General features: G+C 39.0%; 2 protein-coding genes across 3 annotated transcripts; both read left to right on the top strand.

Annotated features, from left to right (window-relative positions):
• Positions 1–309: 309 nt before the first annotated feature.
• On the top strand, positions 310–5,990 carry LOC111236340. Its single transcript, XM_022765043.1, has 7 exons — positions 310–350; positions 1,157–1,279; positions 1,695–1,836; positions 2,032–2,140; positions 3,137–3,227; positions 3,778–3,966; positions 4,491–5,990. Exons 1-7 carry the CDS (start codon positions 314–316, stop codon positions 4,616–4,618), a joined length of 819 nt encoding a protein of 272 aa, XP_022620764.1. The 5' UTR covers positions 310–313; the 3' UTR covers positions 4,619–5,990.
• A 925-nt stretch (positions 5,991–6,915) lies between these two features.
• LOC111236349 (phosphoribosyl pyrophosphate synthase-associated protein 1-like) lies at positions 6,916–19,063 on the top strand. Of its 2 annotated transcripts, XM_022765053.1 has the most exons (11): positions 6,916–7,622; positions 10,698–10,750; positions 10,884–10,950; positions 12,018–12,190; positions 12,810–12,925; positions 13,085–13,140; positions 13,358–13,503; positions 14,976–15,020; positions 17,201–17,271; positions 17,700–17,846; positions 18,574–19,063. In XM_022765053.1, the coding sequence occupies exons 1-11, from the start codon at positions 7,465–7,467 to the stop codon at positions 18,730–18,732; spliced, it is 1,191 nt and encodes a 396-aa protein (XP_022620774.1). In that variant the 5' UTR covers positions 6,916–7,464; the 3' UTR covers positions 18,733–19,063. The 2 variants fall into 2 exon arrangements, with proteins under 2 accessions (XP_022620774.1, XP_022620775.1); XM_022765054.1 differs by lacking the exon at positions 14,976–15,020.
• The last annotated feature ends 934 nt before the right edge of the window (positions 19,064–19,997 follow it).

Raw genomic sequence — 19,997 nt, 5'->3', positions numbered from 1 at the left:
GGGAGAAATATTAATATTATTTTTTCATTGACTGTCTTGACACTCTGTGGAGCCATATGCTGTAGCAATATGCTCACACTCCATTCCCTTTAGGGTTGGAGAACGCAGACCTCTGGCTCCATCTTGTGGTCAGATAGAGTAAATGCAGCCAAAAGACAAGCGCGGTACCGCTTTTTTTTTCTTTTTCTTTTTTTTTTTTGCCGGATTGTGATTCTCCGCCAAGTTGAGTTTTACACGTCAGTAGTGAACCTGTACTGGTGAGTGGACGTGTACAGTGCGCGTCAGGCGGTTCCCGGATGCACCAAACAGAAACATGGAACGGGTAGTGGTGGAGGTGCCGATCAACAACGGTGAGATACATTACCACCTCCACGCCTAACGCTCCGTTCAGCCACTTATATTAACATCTCCTTAAAGGCATTTGGTGCTTCTTTTCGATTCGTGCACAAATGCTCCTCCTCCTCCTCTGACGCATGTGGCTCGGAAATGAACGCGCTTGTAGCCTCTGTAGGGCTATCAGGGGGTTAGAGGCTATTTGTCTCGTTTCTGTGTGTAAATTCTTGTAGCTGCGGGCTGCCGGTTGTACACAGTGGGAGACAGGAGTGACAGAGCTGCGGTCATCAGTTCTGCAGCTGAGAGACTGCTGTCACCTCTTACCTCTCTGCACCAAAACACAGGTCAAATGTATTCCCCATCATGGCTTGTTAGTTAGATACATAGAAATAACATGTAATGTCATTACTGCAAGACAGTGATAGTAAAATAATCCACTTATAAAAAATATTTTAGATACAAAGTTATGTTTATCTTGTCTTAAAAATCCCTATGCTTGGAACATTAATCCATTTATGTAGGAAGTGTAAAGGTTTTCGTCCAATGAACAGTGGACTTTCAATTTCAGGGAAGTCACATGCCAGGTTGGACTTGGTATCTCTGCATAGGAATAATCATCGAAATCATAACAATAATAATAAAAATGTGGCAGAGAATATTATTTATTTATATCAGTTTCATTTTCAAAAGGTCAGAGGTCATGGCAAATCCAGGCCTATGTGTGAAGGGTGGTCCTCTAATTCATTCTGGCACCTTGCTATGTTTCATAAAATATTACTATTGTATTGTATTCTAATTTCTTCTATTCTATCACCAAATTCAGGTTTTTCCCTTGCCAGCCCTTCCACGCCACCACGGAAGCGTCAGGTGCGCTTTTCGGCACGGCATGACATCATCCTTTTGCGAGAGGTCATCGCCCAGAACCCCTTTGCCTCCAAAGAACCAGGTTAGTCCTTTTTTTAAAGGACTAATCCTCCTGAAAACCCTTGGTCAGTTACAGAGAGCTGCAGAGAACTCAGTCAATGTGTGGTCTCGTTAAAATATTTTCAGTGGAGCTACAGTGGTATTTAATAGAGGAACTTTTTTTTTGTTTTTACCTCAAACGTCAATAGTAACCCTGCTATATTATTATTATATATCATACAGTGGGGAGATTCTTTGTAAAAACTGCCTTTTGTAAAGACTTTCAGCAATTGTACAATTCAAAAGTCTCTGATACAAGAGGCAGAGAGACCAGTATAATGGAAAACGTGATACTTTCAACACGGTCATGCCGTCGTATTCATGAGCTTATTGGATACAAAGTTGATGGCCTATATATATATATACCGTATATTCACATTTGTGTGAATGTTTTTCAGGACGGATCTGGGCCCGTGTTGGGGAAATTATCACAGCAGCCCTCCAAGATGAAAACTTTGAGGTCGATGCCAGGAGGTGTAGGGAGAGGACCATGCTGTTGCTCGACTACTACAAGAAGCAAGACTTTCCCAGCCTGCGCAGGTTGGTGCCTGAAGCAACAGGACTCATATTTCAGTAGAAATTTAATTAAAAGTAAACTGTACCATTTCCTTAGGAAATACTGGCCCTGATCTGGATGTGTGGTGCTGTAGAGATGTGCTAGTCCCTTCTAAATAGAAACCCACGTTTAACATTTGTTTGTATGTTTGTGTGTGTGTGTGCATTTGTTGTACTCAGGTTTGGAACAGAGAGATTATATGCCCAAAAGGAGGATTTGCTCCATGAGGTTTTGGAGCTGGAGGCAGAGAAGGGGCTCCTGGCCAGCGGCGAGGGCACAAAGTACCAGGTGGGAGTTAGTGGTGTGGTGCCAGAACAGAAGACAAGGTAGACTTATGTTACAATACCAGTGCAAGAAATGTATTTTTACAGAGGGTGTTCTTGTGTGCCCTTTAGCCGGTTTAGAGGGGCAGCCCGACTGTACAAGTTTCAGCTTCCATCACACAGCTTCATGCTGCAATTTATTTTGTCAATGGTTGTTTTTCAGACTGTTTGTTCTTGGCCAAACATTCAATTTCAGTGTTTGACTGAGCTAAACAGTTGTTGTCTTTTCAGAGACTGACATGAATATTAAAACCACACACTGTTATATAGACCAGATGTTTTCAACATTTTAAGCCTGTGTGGCCTTAAGGTGAAGAAGAGTCCATTGTCAGTCCCTTGTCACGGGTTGCATATGACTAGGAGTAGTGAGCAGTTCTAGTACAATCTTTCTTTCAAAACCTCTCAGATTGTTTCTTCTGAATGATTGTTAAAGGCCAGAGGATGGAAATTAACCATATTTTCACAAGAAAAAAAGCTTTTTTTTAATTAGAAAAGGTCCAAAAATAACACAAATATGTAGAGTCATGTTTATTTTGGCTCAGATTAGATATGTTATACACAAACATTGTGATTTTCATCTAGAAATTTCACACACTCTATTATTACAGTTATCTCATTTAACCAAGAGTTGACAAGCCACTCTTTACTATCTCTTTTATAAATAGTTTATCTGTTCTAATACTGGGTCTAGCCAGAGAAATCAGAAATCAGATTTTTATGTTCTGTGGAACAAGCTTAGCCACTTCCCTTTTCTTCAAATTTGCCTACTGTTTATACAGTGTATTACCACTGCCACTATTACTGCTGCTGCAACTACTCTCAATTTAATTATTATTCCTATTAATATTATCATTACTACAATAACATCTACTGCTACTGTTGGTAACACCTGCTGTTACCAACAGCTGCTTTTCATGATTCCCATTTTCTTTATTTCTTTATTGTCATGTATCTTTCCCAGGATGATGAGCTGAGAAAGCGAACCATAGAAGAATTGACTCTGCCAGAGCAGGACAAACCCAACATCACTACCACACAAACACCCACTGCAGGTAAACACAGATAGATTCAAGACTCTTCCTTCTCGATCGTTATAGCCTCTCAGAAGCAAATGACGCTGAGGTTTGTTTGATCATTGAATATGACTCAGTAAATACTGTAAAAGTAATAGAAGACACTGCCAGGAGTAGGGGTGTGATCCACTCTGGTGTCACAAATACTGCAACGTTTTTGAATTGCTGCTATCGTGAGATACTGGTAATGTAGTCCACAGAGTAGCATGGTTAATATTTCTTACATTGTGAGAAAAGAGGAGATTTGAAAGCAGCACCCTTCAAACAATTGTTTTTTTTTTTGTTTATTCATCCATTTTCTGTCACTGGGTTTGGGTTGCAGTGGCAGCAGGCTGTTAACATTAAATTGATGACAACATCATTGGTCACACATGGAAAGGTTGGACCTTTATTTACTGCACTTTTAATAGAAATACACGTATCCTAACGTCTTAATGTGATAACTGCAATTGAAGTGGGCGATCATTAAAATTCAATGGGTCAATCAGCAAATAAACAAATTTAAATACGTAAGTACTGTCTGTCACAGCAGAACCAGACGAAGATCATGAGGAAATGGCCGTGCTGTCAGCGGCGCCCACAGCCAAGCGACCCTGCCAGTGCTGCTGCCAAACCTACTCTGAGATTCTTAGCTTCCTGGAGAAACGCTCAGAGGCAGAGCAACGGCTGCGCGAGGAGGAGCTTGCCCTTCGCAGGGAGGAACTAGAGATTCAGAGGAGTACGTTTTTCATAAAGTTGTATCGTGTTCTTTTTTTAATCCAACCCTGTGTAATAAAAAAGGGGGCTAAAACATTTGTCCCATCTATGTCACAGTTAAAAAAAAACAAAACAAAATGTATTGCTGGAATGGAACAATGCTTGTAATCTTGCATTTGTCTCTGACATTAGATGTTCCAGATTAAGTTCATAACATTAATTGTATGTAAAATGGACCATAAATATCATGTCTACTGATACAATGCCATTCATTTTAAGGATGGAACCATTACGCTCTAGTTTGAATTAAATTTCAAAAATCTGAAATTGGGGCAGCACTTCAGAAGTGTGGAACCAGGCTAAATTAAAGTAAGAAGAAGACATAGGAACCATTACACTATAATAATTATCACATCACATCTAGTGATGTCATTAATGGAAGTACCACAGACTTGACATATGCACAGATATTCATTTTGACGTGCACAGATTTTCATTTTGAGATCAGGGAAATTACAGTTAAAATGTCCTTTTTCTTATTCTCAGGTAAGATCGCTCTGGAGAGGGAACGTCTGGGAGCTGAGAGAAAAGAGAGGGAACGCAGATTTGAGCTGGAGAGCCAAGAGAGGCAGGTCATCTTGGACCTGCTAAAAGAGAAGGTGCTGAAAGGCTGACAGAGAAAACATAGTGGACTGCTAAAAAAAGGAAGGAAAACAAGAAAGTAGGAAGTGAAAAAAGGGATCAAAGAGATGAACAGTGCGTTGAGATATATACAACAGTTAGTTCCGACAAAGTAATTTGATTGGACAAGAGGCATTCAATGAGCGCTGATATAGAATATAACAACACTTAGACTTTTAACTACATGCATCACTCCGCTTTACAGGTGTTCTAATAACCGTTAATAACATTAACGGTCAGTACTGCAGGATGTACAGATGCCTTTGCCAATCTTAACAGCCAAACAAGTACTGTGAGTGTGTGGGTTTATGCAGACACATACTGTACAGTATGTGTGTATAGTGCACAAAAAAACAAAAAATATGGAATTGCTGACAATGTTTAAAAACATCAATATTTACCTAAACCAGCTGGACAGAAGCTGATCTATAGACAGTAGATACCAATAAAAAACTCCCTGTGTTTTACTCTTCACTGCACTTTTTTGCATGAGGATTTAAAAGCGTTGCAATTACAGGCCTGTCACACAACAGAAAAGGGTGCGGTATCTTAGGTGTGGTGATCCACTAATCCAATACTGGATGACAGAATCACCATGTGACAAGACGTTTGGTTGCACAAAAATGGATGAATGCCTTTTCTTGTGTGACCAACAGCCATATGCTTTCATGAGTCCGATCTTTGTGATGCCAGTACGGAAAGCTATATATTTAAGCAATTAACACTGAATTTACGATGCAGCTCAACTAAACCCTGTAGCACTTACCATATTAATGACTTAACACATTTGATCAGCCACCACTTTTTCAATCAGAAGACTTTTTGAGTAAGTAAAACTATATTTTACTGACTGTGAATACACTGCACATTGAGTGGTAAGCACTTTTGTACTGCAAAAAATCTTACTAAAACAAGCCATGAAATGTGTGAAATTAGTGATAATGTCACATCTTAGGTGTACATTTCTTTCTGCTATAAGATAATAAAATTTATGTCGACATCCACAGTTTAAGTTGCTATGTACAGTTAACTGTCAATGGTTAAAGTTACAGTTTACATTAATATGGAATTGATGCTAAGAGCACTTTTAATAACATGTTCCACTGATCTACAGGTCATTTTTTCCACTTCCACCATGAGTTGTTAAATAATTTGGTTTTTATTACATGGCAGTTGCTACTGTAACCTCCTGTAAATGCTTTGAATTAAAATGCTATTTTTCCTTAACTTCCAACAACATAGTCTACATTGTAAAAACTGAAAGCATGTGAAGAAAATTTGTTAACCTAAAAAGTTGATAATTTCTACTCTCCAAATAAAATAAAATGTAAGTAAAGCTTATGTGCATTCCTCATGATCACCAACAACTACATTTAACTCACTATAGTGTTACTGCAGAAGAGATTAGGCCACATGTCAGGAGCTTTATGGTATGGTGACTATTTTATTAAAAATCAGTATTTTTAAAAAAAACTTTTTGAAATTGTTTTTCCCCAGTGTGGTGCAATAAAACTTTTAGATCTGCCCGTATTCTCAAATCCTGGTTAATCCTTTGAAGTTTAAGATAATGTCTTATGATGAAAACAGACTTGAGATGGCAGTATCAAGTAACTCTCCAAAAGTTCCTTTTTGCCAAGAAACCATTGAGGTACATTTACAAAATCATATACATGAACAAGATTTTGAGGTACCTGTTCTTTGCTTAAGTATTTCCATTTCATGCCACTTAACTTTTCAGATTTTACAGTTCATACAAAACTTATAAGGTTACAAAGTGCAATACTGTTTAAACTGCCTAAAAGCACATGAAAAGTAGCTAAAATGATCTCCACCTCAACATTTTGCCTACATAATAATTTATCATTAATAATGCACCAATGATGTATGTGACAGCTACAATATATTGAAAAGGGACATTTCTGCATTAGCGGCTACATGTTGCTAATACTACTGTGTACTAATGCTCAGGTAAAATTGCAGGATTTATGTGTAAACGAGTACTTTACACTGTGTTATCACTACTTTTATAAAAGTATCTCTATCTAAGAACTTCTTTCTCCAGTGTACTATCCACTGTTACTTACTACAGCACTGCCTGATAGGATTTATTTATTTACCCTATCCTACCAACACATTTTTTTGGTCGTGCCGCTTTAAATTTAGGTCATACGAATTGCACGCGCTGATTGGTCAAAATATTATCTTACACGCCCTCTGTTGTTTCGATCTAGCGATTGATTGGTTCTCTTTAACGTCATTCTCTCTTTTCCAATAAACGTGTGTGCTTGTGGCGTTTTTTTCTCCCATTTTTCTCCTGCTGCGACCGCATTGCTGTAAAGTTTACAGTAGCAACATTTGAATGTTAGCAGTGGAGTTTTGATTTCATTCCTCTGCAGCAGCGAGCCAGCGGAGTTTTGGTACCTTTCAGCTTGTCGTCATAGTAACAAAAAACGCGTGTTTGTCCAGGAGACGATAAAGACTCAGTGGCCCGCATGGAAATACAGAGCTCAGCTTTCCATCTGCTGTTGGTTTTGTGTTAGACGGGGGGGGGATTGTGGTGCTGGTCGATGTGAAGGTGGTTGTTGACTCGCTATCACCAGCACGAGAGTTGCTCCCACGTTGCATGCGGAGCGTGTGTCTTGGTGATCTTAGTTTGTGTACAGAGTTACATTACGTAGTTTCAGGGTTGTATTTTTCTTACTTTAAGATGCGTCTGCATGGTGGAATTCGAAACCACCAAGTGCTTACATTTTAGTGAAGGAATTGTTCTTCAAGTACACGATTTTTTTGGACCAGTTAGTGGAAACGTAGCCAAATACCACATTGATTCCAAAGCAAAATGCCTATTAGGCGTTTTGGGGGTCACAGGTCTCTGGTCTCTCAATCCCCAAAGCTGTCGTATGGTTACAAGAAAATGAATGTTTCAAGAAGTGGCTACCGTGTTTTCTCTGCCAACTCCACCACCGCTTGCACCGAGTTGGCCAAGAAGATCACAGAGTAAGTGTTGTTTAACTATGAAATACCGTTGTGGATATGCTCAGTTCATATTTGTGATGTTGAGGATTGGTCTGTCTTTGTTACCTGCCATGTACCTGATAGTACGGTACACCTGGGAGTCATAGCTGCAGGTGACCTGAGGCGAGAGGGTGTGTATTGTTTTCTAATTTAATGCAGTTCTGTGATGCTATGCAAACACACAGACACACACGCACTGTAAATGTTGTGAAAATAATAGGGTAACTCATGACATTGATGCCACAAGATGATGATGTGATGGCACGAACATCATTACATACATCATTTAGTCCACAACATCAGTGTAGAGGAAGGAGGAGCATGTTCCTATAATTGCAGAAATAAATAAAAAAAAAAAACAGATGTAGAGTGTACATGTAATATTTTACTATATTATAAGTGATCAGACCTCTGCAGAGAATTGAGATGAAACATCTTCTTACAAAGAGCAACTTTCTAACACATCTCATCAAGTTAACAGTGTGTCTGTGGCTCTGTGCTAATGCAAGAAAATGTATTCCTATTAGTGCTTGTGTATGTAATTGTATTGGAAATAGCATTTGTCCAGTTTTTTACATGCACTGCCAAATTGGCTTGTCACTTGCAACAACTAAAATGACTTCATAATTGATCAAGTTGTATCCACAATTTGTAGGGGATGGACTGATATGTTGCTTTGCAATACCCTAAATACGATATTGTCCATACAGTCATATACACTGGTCTTGGATGAGTGTCACTTTTTGAAACCTGATATGAAATTTAGAACTAGTTTAATTCTAAATCTAAACACTGATATTTATTGTTTTGAAGTCTTGAATGAAAGTAATCAAGAGTTTCTCCCACTTTTAAAAAGCTGTGGTTGGTAACTTTTTGTTACTTGATGGTGTAACTGCTTTTTCAGTGGCTATTTCAAAAATAACCTGACTGTTTTCCTTTGTTTTTCTTGATATGAATATAATCCAATGTCAACACACTGAATGTTGGCACAAAATACTGGATGTTAGAAACTAGGAATTGTGGGTTCAATCAATAAAGGAATTGATTGATTGAACCCCACCTTACAGAATCTTAAAGTCTGTGGAGGTTTTTATTTTCCTTAATCACCATTGCCCTTAAAAGTATCTTTGTACATTAACATTAGGTTGTGCACAACCTTTTACAGTGAAGATGAAAGATTTGTTTTATTGGATTATGAGAAATGTGGGTTTTGTTTTCTGAGTGATGTGTGGGTGATTCAAAAGACCTGTCAGTAAGAATCACTGGGATGAAAGGAACACTGGTCAGTCTAGGAAATGAGCAGGGCTCAGATGCTGTATACTGGGTGTTACTTAGGGAGCCAGACATTTTTTAATAGACAGTGATTCATGTGGCATGTTAAAGGGTTCTGGTTGAGTAGAAAAACAAGTGAAACCAGGTAAGATGCATCTGAATGAAAACAAAAACAATAGCAAATATCAGACTAACTGACCCAGATGTCTGCAAACACCAATAGGTCTTCTTCATGTTGGCTTTCTGAAATCAGGGAGCTGCCATGTTTTTCTCGGCCCTGTAGACTTGTCAGACAGCCAAGCACAACCTGAGCACAGTGAATAAGACCCTAGCTTTCTCAGTTTTCATTGTTTGGCAACAACAGAACATTATTAGGAGATTATGTTGCCATTCAGGAGCTCAGTTTTCTTGTGGTGCAAAGGTTAACATGAGCACACAGAAAATACTAATGAATTGTGTACTGCTTATTTACTCTGATGTGCACATGATATAACTGGGTTATGTGTAAATCCCTGTGGGACTGAAGTCACCCTTATTTTTTAAAACCATGTAATTCTTCACTGAATGTGACTAAGAGAGAAAAGTTTGTAAGGCTGTAAACTGATTGGCTTTTGCAATATTCTTGGAGCTTTCACTTGTTAGACACATATATCCACGAGGAGAAATAACACTTGGAAGGGCAGGTCCCATATTTTTTGTCTGCTTTAATGTGCCGTAATCATAATAAATGACAGCAATATATCAAATATTGGAACAAGATTGAGGTTGGGTGATATAAAACAGGGTGAGGCTACAGTGACAGAGGCTTGTTTTGCCTCGTGGGATCCCTGCTGACTGTACTGGCAGAGTCTCTCGCTGTCGCCAAGCCAAGTCCTCATAGTTTAAAGAGCCATCAAGTTCATTATTTATAACTAAGGCTGTTATGTTACTGTTTGGTTTCAGACACTGCGTTATTTTCTGCCCAAGGCTCTGCTCTATTCATGATGCCTGGGCTTGTTTAGAGTTTCATACCGTGCAACGCACTAAATTAATATCAGCTTAGTGTATTTGTGCACCAAGAGCTTTTGGATTTTGTGGCGTTTTTAAAAAAGAAAAAAAAAAAAAAAAAAAAAAAAAGGGTTTCCTCTTTGGAGCTGGAAAAAGTTTCTTGTCACAATTACACTACTGAACAGAACGTTACATTTGTAGGCTTCTTTAATGGCTACCATGTTTTTTTTTCCCCAGAATAAATTGCCTTCCTAGTCATTCTTTAGTTCACTGCTTTTTATAGTCAGTGGGAATGTCTCCTGCTGTCAGCACCCAAAAGTTATCAGAGCCCAAAGGGAGACCTCAAAATTTCTTAACTACTCTGACTAATAATTAAACTTGCATGTCACAGTTTGAAAAGTTATGTACTGATTATGTTCATTATTGATTAATCTGCCTATTATTTTCATAAGTAATTTTTTTTGTTTAAATGTACAAAAAAAGAGAAGGAAAAATGCCCATTGCAAATTCCCAGAACCCAAGGTGATGTCTTCAAATTTCTTGTTTTTGTCCAACAATCTAAAACCCAAAGAGATTCACTCTCCAATGGTATAAAAAGAAAAAGAAAAACAGCAGATCCTCACATTTAATGAGATGAGAGCAAAGAATGTTTGGTGCTTTTTTTCTGGGAATATGATTGAAAAAAAAAAGAACTGATTATCAGTTGGTCAATAATCAATAGTTGCAGATTGTTTTTCAGTCTAGTTCACACACTTCAATAAATTAAAAACCAATAAAGGTTTTTGTGTTTTTCCCCAGACGCCTGGGTGTGGAACTGGGCAAGTCGGTGGTTTATCAAGAGTCAAATACAGGTGAGTCTGCTGAATATCCTCAGGTCCCTCATTTCCACATTGAATGTCTTGGATTAGTTGTGGTTAAGCGTCATCTCTCTTGACTTTGCACCTGAAACCAACAATGATTGTTTTTTTTCTTTTTTTTTGTCAGAGACTCGAGTGGATGTGAAAGAGTCTGTACGTGGGCAAGATATCTTTATCATTCAGACCATTCCTAGGTGAGACGGAAGGACGCTCTTGACACCTTAATGTTTTATATGATCAAAGAATCATATCACATTACAGGACGTGGTTAGCACAGTTTATCTCTGTCATTACAGTCTCAGTAGGTATGCCTGTACACTGCATTTACCATTACTGTGCTATTAACTGAAACAAGCCAAAACATTTCTGCTTTGTGTGCCCTGTAAGTTTCAGCATCCATTTTCCTGGGAGATTCAAGTCCAAATAAAGTTTACTTTTGCAGCAAGTGAAGCAGGGAAGGCAACAGTAACTATGGCCGTTGGCCTTGTTAATCAGTTATTTGCCACGACGAAGAGTCATGCTCTGAGAGATAACCAGAGGTCACAGGGGGGCACATCATTTTCCTACACTGAGTGTGAGCTGATCCAGCAGGCCACTGACCTGCCTGTGTGGGATCTCTGGTTTCAACAGACTCTTGAGGCCAAACTGGTTATATAGCGTGTCCTGTTACACTAACAGTTCTGCACCTCTCTAAAGTAGTGAAACTGTCCTAGTCATCAAAATAACAACCATTGTGGTGTCTGATCAAAAACTGGCTTTATAGTACAGAGTTTTGATTTCTAGCCAGAAAGGATAATGATTTAAAAATCTCCTGTGACCAAATCTTTTCTCACATGGAGGTGTTTTCTTGAACAGAATCCACATTTGCGTCATGTTCTGTTATGCAGTTAATAATGCAGTTAGATGTTTTTCTTTTTGTTGTAACTTAATCAGTTGCATCTACAACAGCCGGTGCATTTTAAGGTGATTTTTGGCTCAGCACTCAGAAAAGCCTGTTGACGAATCAAAAACCAGGCCATGTGAAAACAGTGGAAATAAAACAAAATGTTTGCCCACACTGTTAACTTAATGTACTGCGGTTTATGGTCTGAGGATCTTGTAAACAATCATTAAGCTGTCAAACCCATCATTCACATTCTGCTTAGCAATGCCAACTATCTTTCTGTGACTGATTTGATCTTCTGTGCGGGTGACCATTGGCTCAAACTTTGCATACTAGCACAGTGCTTTTGATGCTGTTATGATTTCTTCTGTTTGTCAGAGATGTCAACACAGCCATCATGGAGCTTCTGGTTATGGCTTATGCCCTGAAGACGTCCTGTGCCAAGAACATCATCGGAGTCATTCCCTACTTTCCTTACAGCAAGCAGTGCAAGATGAGGAAGAGAGGATCCATTGTCTGCAAGCTGCTCACATCCATGTTAGCTAAAGCTGGTATGGACTGCATTTCGTCGTTTCCTCTGTCATTATTGATTTGTCATTAATACCCATGGAATGAAAACACAGCTTAAGGTCAGAGAAATAAACTAATGTAAAAAGCATCCTTCCCCTATTTGCTACACATGAGAGCTGTGTACAACTAGACTCTGTAAGTCCTGCGTGTTACAGCTACAGGCCAGGGGATGTTTTTGAGATATAACTTGTTCTTTAACAATCAAAGAGGAATCGTACAACAGCTACCTCACGTTTTCACTCTGTGAAGAACAGCATATGGGATATATGGGTGTTTGCACAATTTTTGTGTCACCGCTTATTAGCCTACGCTTTAATTTAACTTGGAACAACAATTGAATTGTGCACTGCATTACTTACAACTAATGTTCCAGATGCAAATTCTAGATGTCTGTCTTCTTTATTTCCCAAAGCATTGTACTCACTTAAGTGATCTGTTTTCACAGTTTATTTAAATGTTTCTGTAGTTTATCTATCCCTGCACACAAACGTCCCTGCCAATGTATTTTTCTACCATGCCACACCATTTTGGGCTTCAAACACTGCAGGAATTTGTTCTGAAGCCATACCAACTGGTGTGTATGTGTCTGTGGCGTTGCAGGGCTAACCCACATCATCACAATGGACCTCCACCAGAAAGAAATCCAGGGCTTCTTCAGTTTCCCCGTTGACAACCTCAGAGCTTCCCCCTTCCTCATCCAGTACATCCAGGAGGAGGTGAGGCTATATTACACTGTACACTCAATAATGCTGTGCCTCTTTGTCAGCCAGACATAGTGTGACTAAGAAGCCGAAGTTAAACTTTATTTATTGCCGTTATGATCAAAGCTTTAGTGTAATATTCCAGCAGTGAAAAGAATGTTTGTCTTTCCTCAGATCCCAGACTACAGGAATGCTATAATTGTAGCAAAATCCCCTTCGGCTGCCAAGAGGTAAGAAGAGATCACCTCTCCTGCTCTTACAATGGACAGTTTCATTCACGTTGTCTTCTCACTGCCCTTTCCTTCATATTACTGCTTTGTTTTTGTAGGTATGTTTAAGCTTCTGTGCAAACTCCTGTCTGCTCTCTTTTGCCCATGTATTCGTTTGTATGTGTTGTGTTTGTCAGTTTCTTTGACTCTTGTGTGTCTGCGTGTTCGTCTGTCTCAGAGCTCAGTCCTACGCTGAGAGGCTGCGGCTCGGGCTGGCAGTGATGCACGGAGAGGCCCATCACTCAGAGTCAGACATGGCCGACGGTCGAAACTCTCCCCCCTTGTTCCGCACCACCACAGGACACACCGGACTGGAGCTGCCATGTAAGACACACAACATAACAACATGCCCGCTCTCACAAATTATTCCTCCTTGTTTTCTCTTTGCTTTTTTTCTGTAGCCTCTGACAATCATTTACTCAAAACAAATCAGTTTTGAGTGATCCTGTTCTCCATCGCTGGATGCAAGTAAACAAAGTCGCTTTTCATGTTTACATTGACTTTTAGTGAACTTGTTCGTCCTCCTCCAAACTTGCTTTGCTCAGTGCGTCGTCTCTCCAAGACACCAGGAATGTGCCTTGCGCTTTTGCATTTCCATGTCTTTGTAATTAATGTGTGTTGAGCCAAGACAGCTTCTCTGTGAAACAACAGTGGGAGTAGCCTCTCAGAAAGACCCACCTGTCATCCATCATTGTTTTTACTACCAGTCCAATGATGACTGCCAGGTCGAAATGGTCGTCTGGTCAGTCATAAGCTGTGTTTATTGTGTTCACCATGAAATGATACCCCCATACAACCTACTGTATCATGACGACTGCTCACAGACAGGACCATATCAACCGCTGTAGACTGGAATGCTGTTGTATTATCTGAAGGAGTTTAAGAAATGTTTTTTGGATTCAAAATGGTGGAGAGTTTCCACTACAAACAGGAAAAACATTTGAAATAACCAGATAATATCGAGTTTTCTTACCAAGCATAAACCCTCTGTATGATTGGCTAAAAATGAAAATCTGTAACTGCTGACCAATTCTGCTTTTTTTGGGGGGTGATGTGAAGAGCTAAGTTTTCCATCAGGGGTATTAGAGTGCTTGAGCTTCAAGCTGTATAGTCATCAAACTCTGAGGAAAAATTAATGCCAAAGTACACACAAATATCATAAACCTCAAGTTTAGATCCCTTAACTATTTTGGAATATTTGTTTATATTTATAATCTTATTCTTGACAAGATCTTTTTACCTCTTAGTAAGGACTTATGGCAGGGCTGACCTTTGTTCAGTTTCAGTCTCCCTTTCAGCTGCCTAAAATGGCCAGCTTAAGAAAAGAGTAATAGCTATGCTGACCCTGCAGTAACACACACACACACACACACACACACACACACACACACACACACACACACACAGTTCTCTCAGGATGTTTCAGGTCAGCCTTGCCTCAGGCGTTGTTGTAGCCAGCTGTGAAATACTGCAGGCAGTGACTGACATCACACCCTTTTTCTTCCTCAGCCAGATTTATATCCCTCCTCATCTCATCTCATCTCATCTCGTCTGCTCTCTCTTCAGCTGAATTTACCATCCACTTCCTTCCTCCCCCTCCACTTTAAATGTTAAAGGCCTCCCACCTCTGAATACAGCTGCCCTGTGATTCAGAACCACCTCCTCCTTCAAAAAAAAAAAAAAAAAAAATGAAGAGTTTCCTTGTGCTCACTTGTGCCTTGTAATGTTTTGTCTGTGTTTGTTGTATGTCTGGTTGTAACTTCATTTGTTTTGTACCATCCTGTCTTTTGCCACAGCGAGCAGCAGACATCATGTCCCATTCCCTGGGATAGAGCTCCCAAGTATGATCGTAATGCTTTGAATCCATTCGTGCTTCCTGTTGATTGTTCCTCTCTGCATGGAATGACAGAATGAGTTACTGAGGGCTTCCACTTCATTTTACATCTGAACACAAAAATTAAAATGGCAATTTTAATATAAGAGTTTTTATATTTCTCTGCCATTATGAGGGGGAAACAAAATAAACAAACTGACTGTAACATAAACATGGACACTTGTGTGGTAAAGGTTGAGTAGCAATGACGAAAAACGATCATTTACATAGGAGACCTGTCCGGAGTGTATCTTGCCGCTCGCCCAGAGTCTGAATGACGACATAATAACCTCAAAAATTACATGTTAGAGTTTATACAGTTTATGAAACCATGCAGGGCATACTGTACACAAGTGTGGTAGTATTTCACTCCACTGCATGTTCAGGTCTATGCATGTCTCACCCCAGTGCAGCAAAACTGTTGGTACCTTTTTATTTTTGGCCTCTTCCTGGAGCAAAGTAAAGGCTGCCTTGAATATTGATGGTATCTTTATTGATATAAGTTATTTCACACACTGACCCCAGCTGACTGCTGAGGCTGTGAAGGAATTTAGGGAATATAATACCAGATGTGTGGTCTTAGCCAGCACTTTATCTTCTCAGCAACAGATCTGTTCAACAGCAGAAATGCAAGGGACATTGATCAGACAGGGAACTTAAAAAAAAAAAAAAAAAAGAAAAAAAAAAAAAGAAAAAGAAAAAAGAAAATTCAAATGAATAAGGAAATGAAACACTGAGAGCATGTCTGTTCCAGGTTTGTCCACCCTACATACAGTGACGTGGCCACAGCAGACTTTGCTATTAAAGCCAATCTGTTTCTCTGACTCACAGTATCTCTCTTCATTCCAGTTCTTTGGTCACAGAAAGGGAAAATACTTTTCATTGTCTTTAGTAACAGGGAGTTGCGCTGCTCTGATACGTTTGATCGTGAGACAAATATTGTTTTACCTGAAGTGTCCCTGATAATTGTTGGAAGCCCTCAGTCTCACATCCTCTCAGTTGAAATGATTTTGGTTCTTATAAAATGAAGAGTTATTAGTGAAGTGAGAAACAGTGGCATGAACCATGTGACCTGTGTTTATCCTCTATTTATGTACCCAGTAGGCACATGAGAAACACTACATGATCAAATAGTATTATTTGTAATGACTCATGCTAATTAATCCTCTTACTAGATTTAGGTTTCTAAAATTACATATAGCTTGCCACATAGTTGATTATGAAATTTAAATTTTTGTTCATTAATTGCTTAATATGAACAAATCATGGCAAGCAATAACATCCAAGCCTGACAATTGTGTTTTTATTTTCTTTTTTTAATTATTTTATATTTTTGCCTTTAAAATGTTTTTGTTTTGAGTTGTGGGCTCAGAAATTGCTAAATTTGTTTGATTTAAAAAACCTCAGTCGTTTTGTCTTGGCTTCCTTTGCAACCCAGAAACATGTAACCATTCCATTCAAAAATAATAGAATAAAATTTATTTTTAATTTCTGAACAGAGGCCTTGCTGAATGATTCTTGTGATGGATTTGGAGACTGGCCTCTGAATGTGCCTTGCTGTTGTTTGGAAGAAGGTTTTTGGCATGGTCAGGGCTACCGTGTGGCACATCCAACAAGTCACATGTGGCGGGTTGTAGACATGGATCGATTATTGCTTGAAATCCCTTCAAGTACTTTTAACATTGTAATATGAATGTTGGGGTTGCAAGACTTCAATTTGGGGAGCTATAGATAAGCTCCAAGATAAGATGTTTTTTTCATGACATCATTAAGTAATTTCTGAAAGATAGCATTTGATTGGATTACAAATAATGGTCGATCCTGGTCTATGGTTTTGAGAAGAGGTTCAGCTTTACACTCACTTGTTCATCTACTACTATACAAAAAGCAATTTGAATTCAGCAGAAGCACAAATTTGCCCTACTTATAACTTTTTCTCAACAGTCTTTAATGGGTTTGGTGATGTGGTGGATGGAAGCTTGTTGGGGGTCGAGCTGTTTTGCATGATGTTTGCAGGTTTTAATCAAATCCCTTCTCACCAAATCTCCATTAACTTTACCTCGCCTCAAGGATCCACTCCTGATTGGGCCCACAGAATAGATCTCACTTCCTGTCCTGAAAATATTGTCATTCATCTGTGTCTTTCAGTGATGATGGCGAAGGAGAAGCCACCTATCACTGTTGTAGGAGATGTAGGAGGAAGAATCGCCATCATTGTTGTAAGTTACTTCCTTTTTTTTTTTTGTTGTTACTTTAAACTTAGTTGGGAGTTTGCTTGTATGGAAATGTTACTGATTCTTTTCCATGTGGCCGATTGTTAGTTATGTCACAGGTTTAGTTTAGTGGAGGTCATTGAGTTCATGGCTGATGTTTCTCATAAGTAGAGCTATCAGAGCAATGCCTAGTATCTCTGATACTTTTTGTGCTCAGTCAGATTGATGTTATTCACGCCACTTCCCAAGTTACGGATATTAAAAAAGAAAAGTCTCGGAAATCTTCTCAGCATTGTTCCCACCATGATATGTTAACTCAAAAAAAGAAAAACCTTAATGTTGAGATTAAGTTTTCCAGCACTCCAACTATATGTATTTTCCTTTACTTTTTCTTTATCCCTGTGTGATCCTGAACCCTGTGGTCCCTTTCTCAGGATGACATTATAGATGATGTGGAGGACTTTGTTGCAGCAGCAGAAATCCTGAAGGAGAGGGGAGCCTACAAAATCTACATCATGGCTACACATGGCCTGCTGTCTGCAGAGGCACCGAGACTAATAGAGGAGTCTGCGATTGATGAGGTAAAATCATGTGTGGATGGCAAAATTAATATGCGTCATCCTGTCTTATGTTACTGAAGATAACATTCAAAGGCGCATTAAAAAATAAATGTATGTTAAATGTGTTTAATATGTCAAAATTACAATAAAGCTGATCTGGAGCTACTTTATTATTATTATTATTTCTTTAGAAATAAATATGTCTCAAAACTGAGAGGCTAATACCTAATGCAAATAGAGGCTAATGCAAATACCTTTTGACTTGTTTGTTGACTTATATCGGCTGTGCCCTTTATAACTAACATATCATGGAGCTGGTGGTGGGGGGAAAAAAAAAAGCTCACACATAACAGAAATAAGACATTTTATTTGCACTCACACTCACTTAAACAGTGTGACATCCTGTTTGCATATGCGTTAACAAGTGTTTATTTATTATGAACCTTGTCACAAGGCTTAGGGGACTTTTTTTCCCCCCTGAATTCAGCCTCACAGCAACTGTATTAGTAAGATAGAGCGTGTGAGGATTGGCTTTAATTATTGGGGAATAAGAGTGGGGTTTTCACATATTCAGTCTTTACAGTAGCTTAGTTGAGGTATTTGTTGGTTTATGTGAAATGTGACATTTGTCCTGTGTCAGTTATTCCCAGGTTATGTTCCACCTCACCCAGCTCCATCAATCAGATGCTAACGTTAAGACTTTCAGATTTATAAAATGACAGAAAGTGTGTTCCCTGTGTGCCTCCAGGTGGTGGTGACCAACACTGTTCCTCATGAGGTTCAGAAGCTGCAGTGTCCAAAAATCAAAACTGTGGACGTCAGTATGATCCTGGCTGAGGCCATTCGGCGCATCCACAACGGAGAGTCCATGGCCTATCTGTTCCGCAACATCGCTGTGGATGACTGAGGCAACACACTCATGCATTTACATTCCTGCACACACACACAAACAAACACATTACTAAGCACACACACACACCGAGGACCAAGAATCCAGTTTACTGCAGTCCTGCTTGTTTTGTTGATAAACACATTGACAGAAACTGGCTCAATTTACTATATGTTACATATGAAGCAACTCACGCTCTACTTTATTCCTCTGAAATGGTATATAGTCAGACTGTACAAACAATACAAACTGTTTCACTTCACTAATACATGCTTCCACCATTTGGAGACATGAATAACACAACACAATGTATCATGCAGATAGAAATAAAATGGCAAATAAAACTACTTCTTGGGTGATTAAAGTTGTCTTTTTTTTTTCTTTTTTTTTACCTTGTAAATCTAAAATAGTAAAAGTAGCACAATACCAACCACAGCTGGCATTATGAAGAGCTGCTATGGTTTGCATTTTGCAGTGGAAATGTGAAGAAATCTGTGGAACTGTCAGAAATGTACAGTACAGCGACTTCACACCTGAAGCTAAACTTTCAGTAGCAGTTTCAGTCACAGCTGGGGCCGCTTGCTTTATGAAGCATGGAAAAGCGAGAAATGTCACACTGCAGTGTTCGGACGAAAATGGTCATCATAAAGCTTCTAGGGTTTGTGCCAAAGAACCCTGCATTGCATGAGGTCTTTTGTCATTTTATGAATACAGGCAGGGTGCTGTGATTTGATTGTTGCCTCCTACAATAACTAGATGAAGGATAAAACTTTGGATAAAAGTTTGATGCACATAAGTCACAAATTGTGATTTATGTGCTATAGATATGATGCTTTCCACGACTGTGGTGTAACACAAGTAAATCACTGTTATTTAGACTTTAAATGACACTTCAAATTCAATTGTAAAAGTATTATTTCCCTTTTCTTGATTTGTGATTTGAATAGGTGACTAATTTACAAGCGTGTCTCACACATTGACACATGACCCATAAAGGCTCAGTCAGAGTAAATATAGGCATGTGACACATTATACAGTTATTTTTACTCCCTTCAGGCAGAAAAAAGCCATAAAAACTACAATGTAGTGATCGCAATATCCCTAAATATTAAACACAGACTGCTGACATATCATTACACTCTCTGTTTTCTAACTTTGCTGTGCTCTGTCCAGAACCCTGAACTTGTTCTAAACGCCTCAGAGTTGCTTTAATCTGCTGAGGAGCTTTGACCAAGTCCAGGGGCGAAGACATCTGAGAAACTGAGTCAAAGACTATATGAGTG

Source organism: Seriola dumerili, unplaced genomic scaffold, assembly GCF_002260705.1.
Source record: "Seriola dumerili isolate Sdu_G_001 unplaced genomic scaffold, Sdu_1.0 BDQW01000621.1, whole genome shotgun sequence".
NCBI classification, from domain to species: Eukaryota; Metazoa; Chordata; class Actinopteri; order Carangiformes; family Carangidae; genus Seriola; species Seriola dumerili.
The sequence above is the reverse complement of the archived record's forward strand: the minus strand, read 5'-3'. Positions and strand labels throughout refer to the sequence as shown.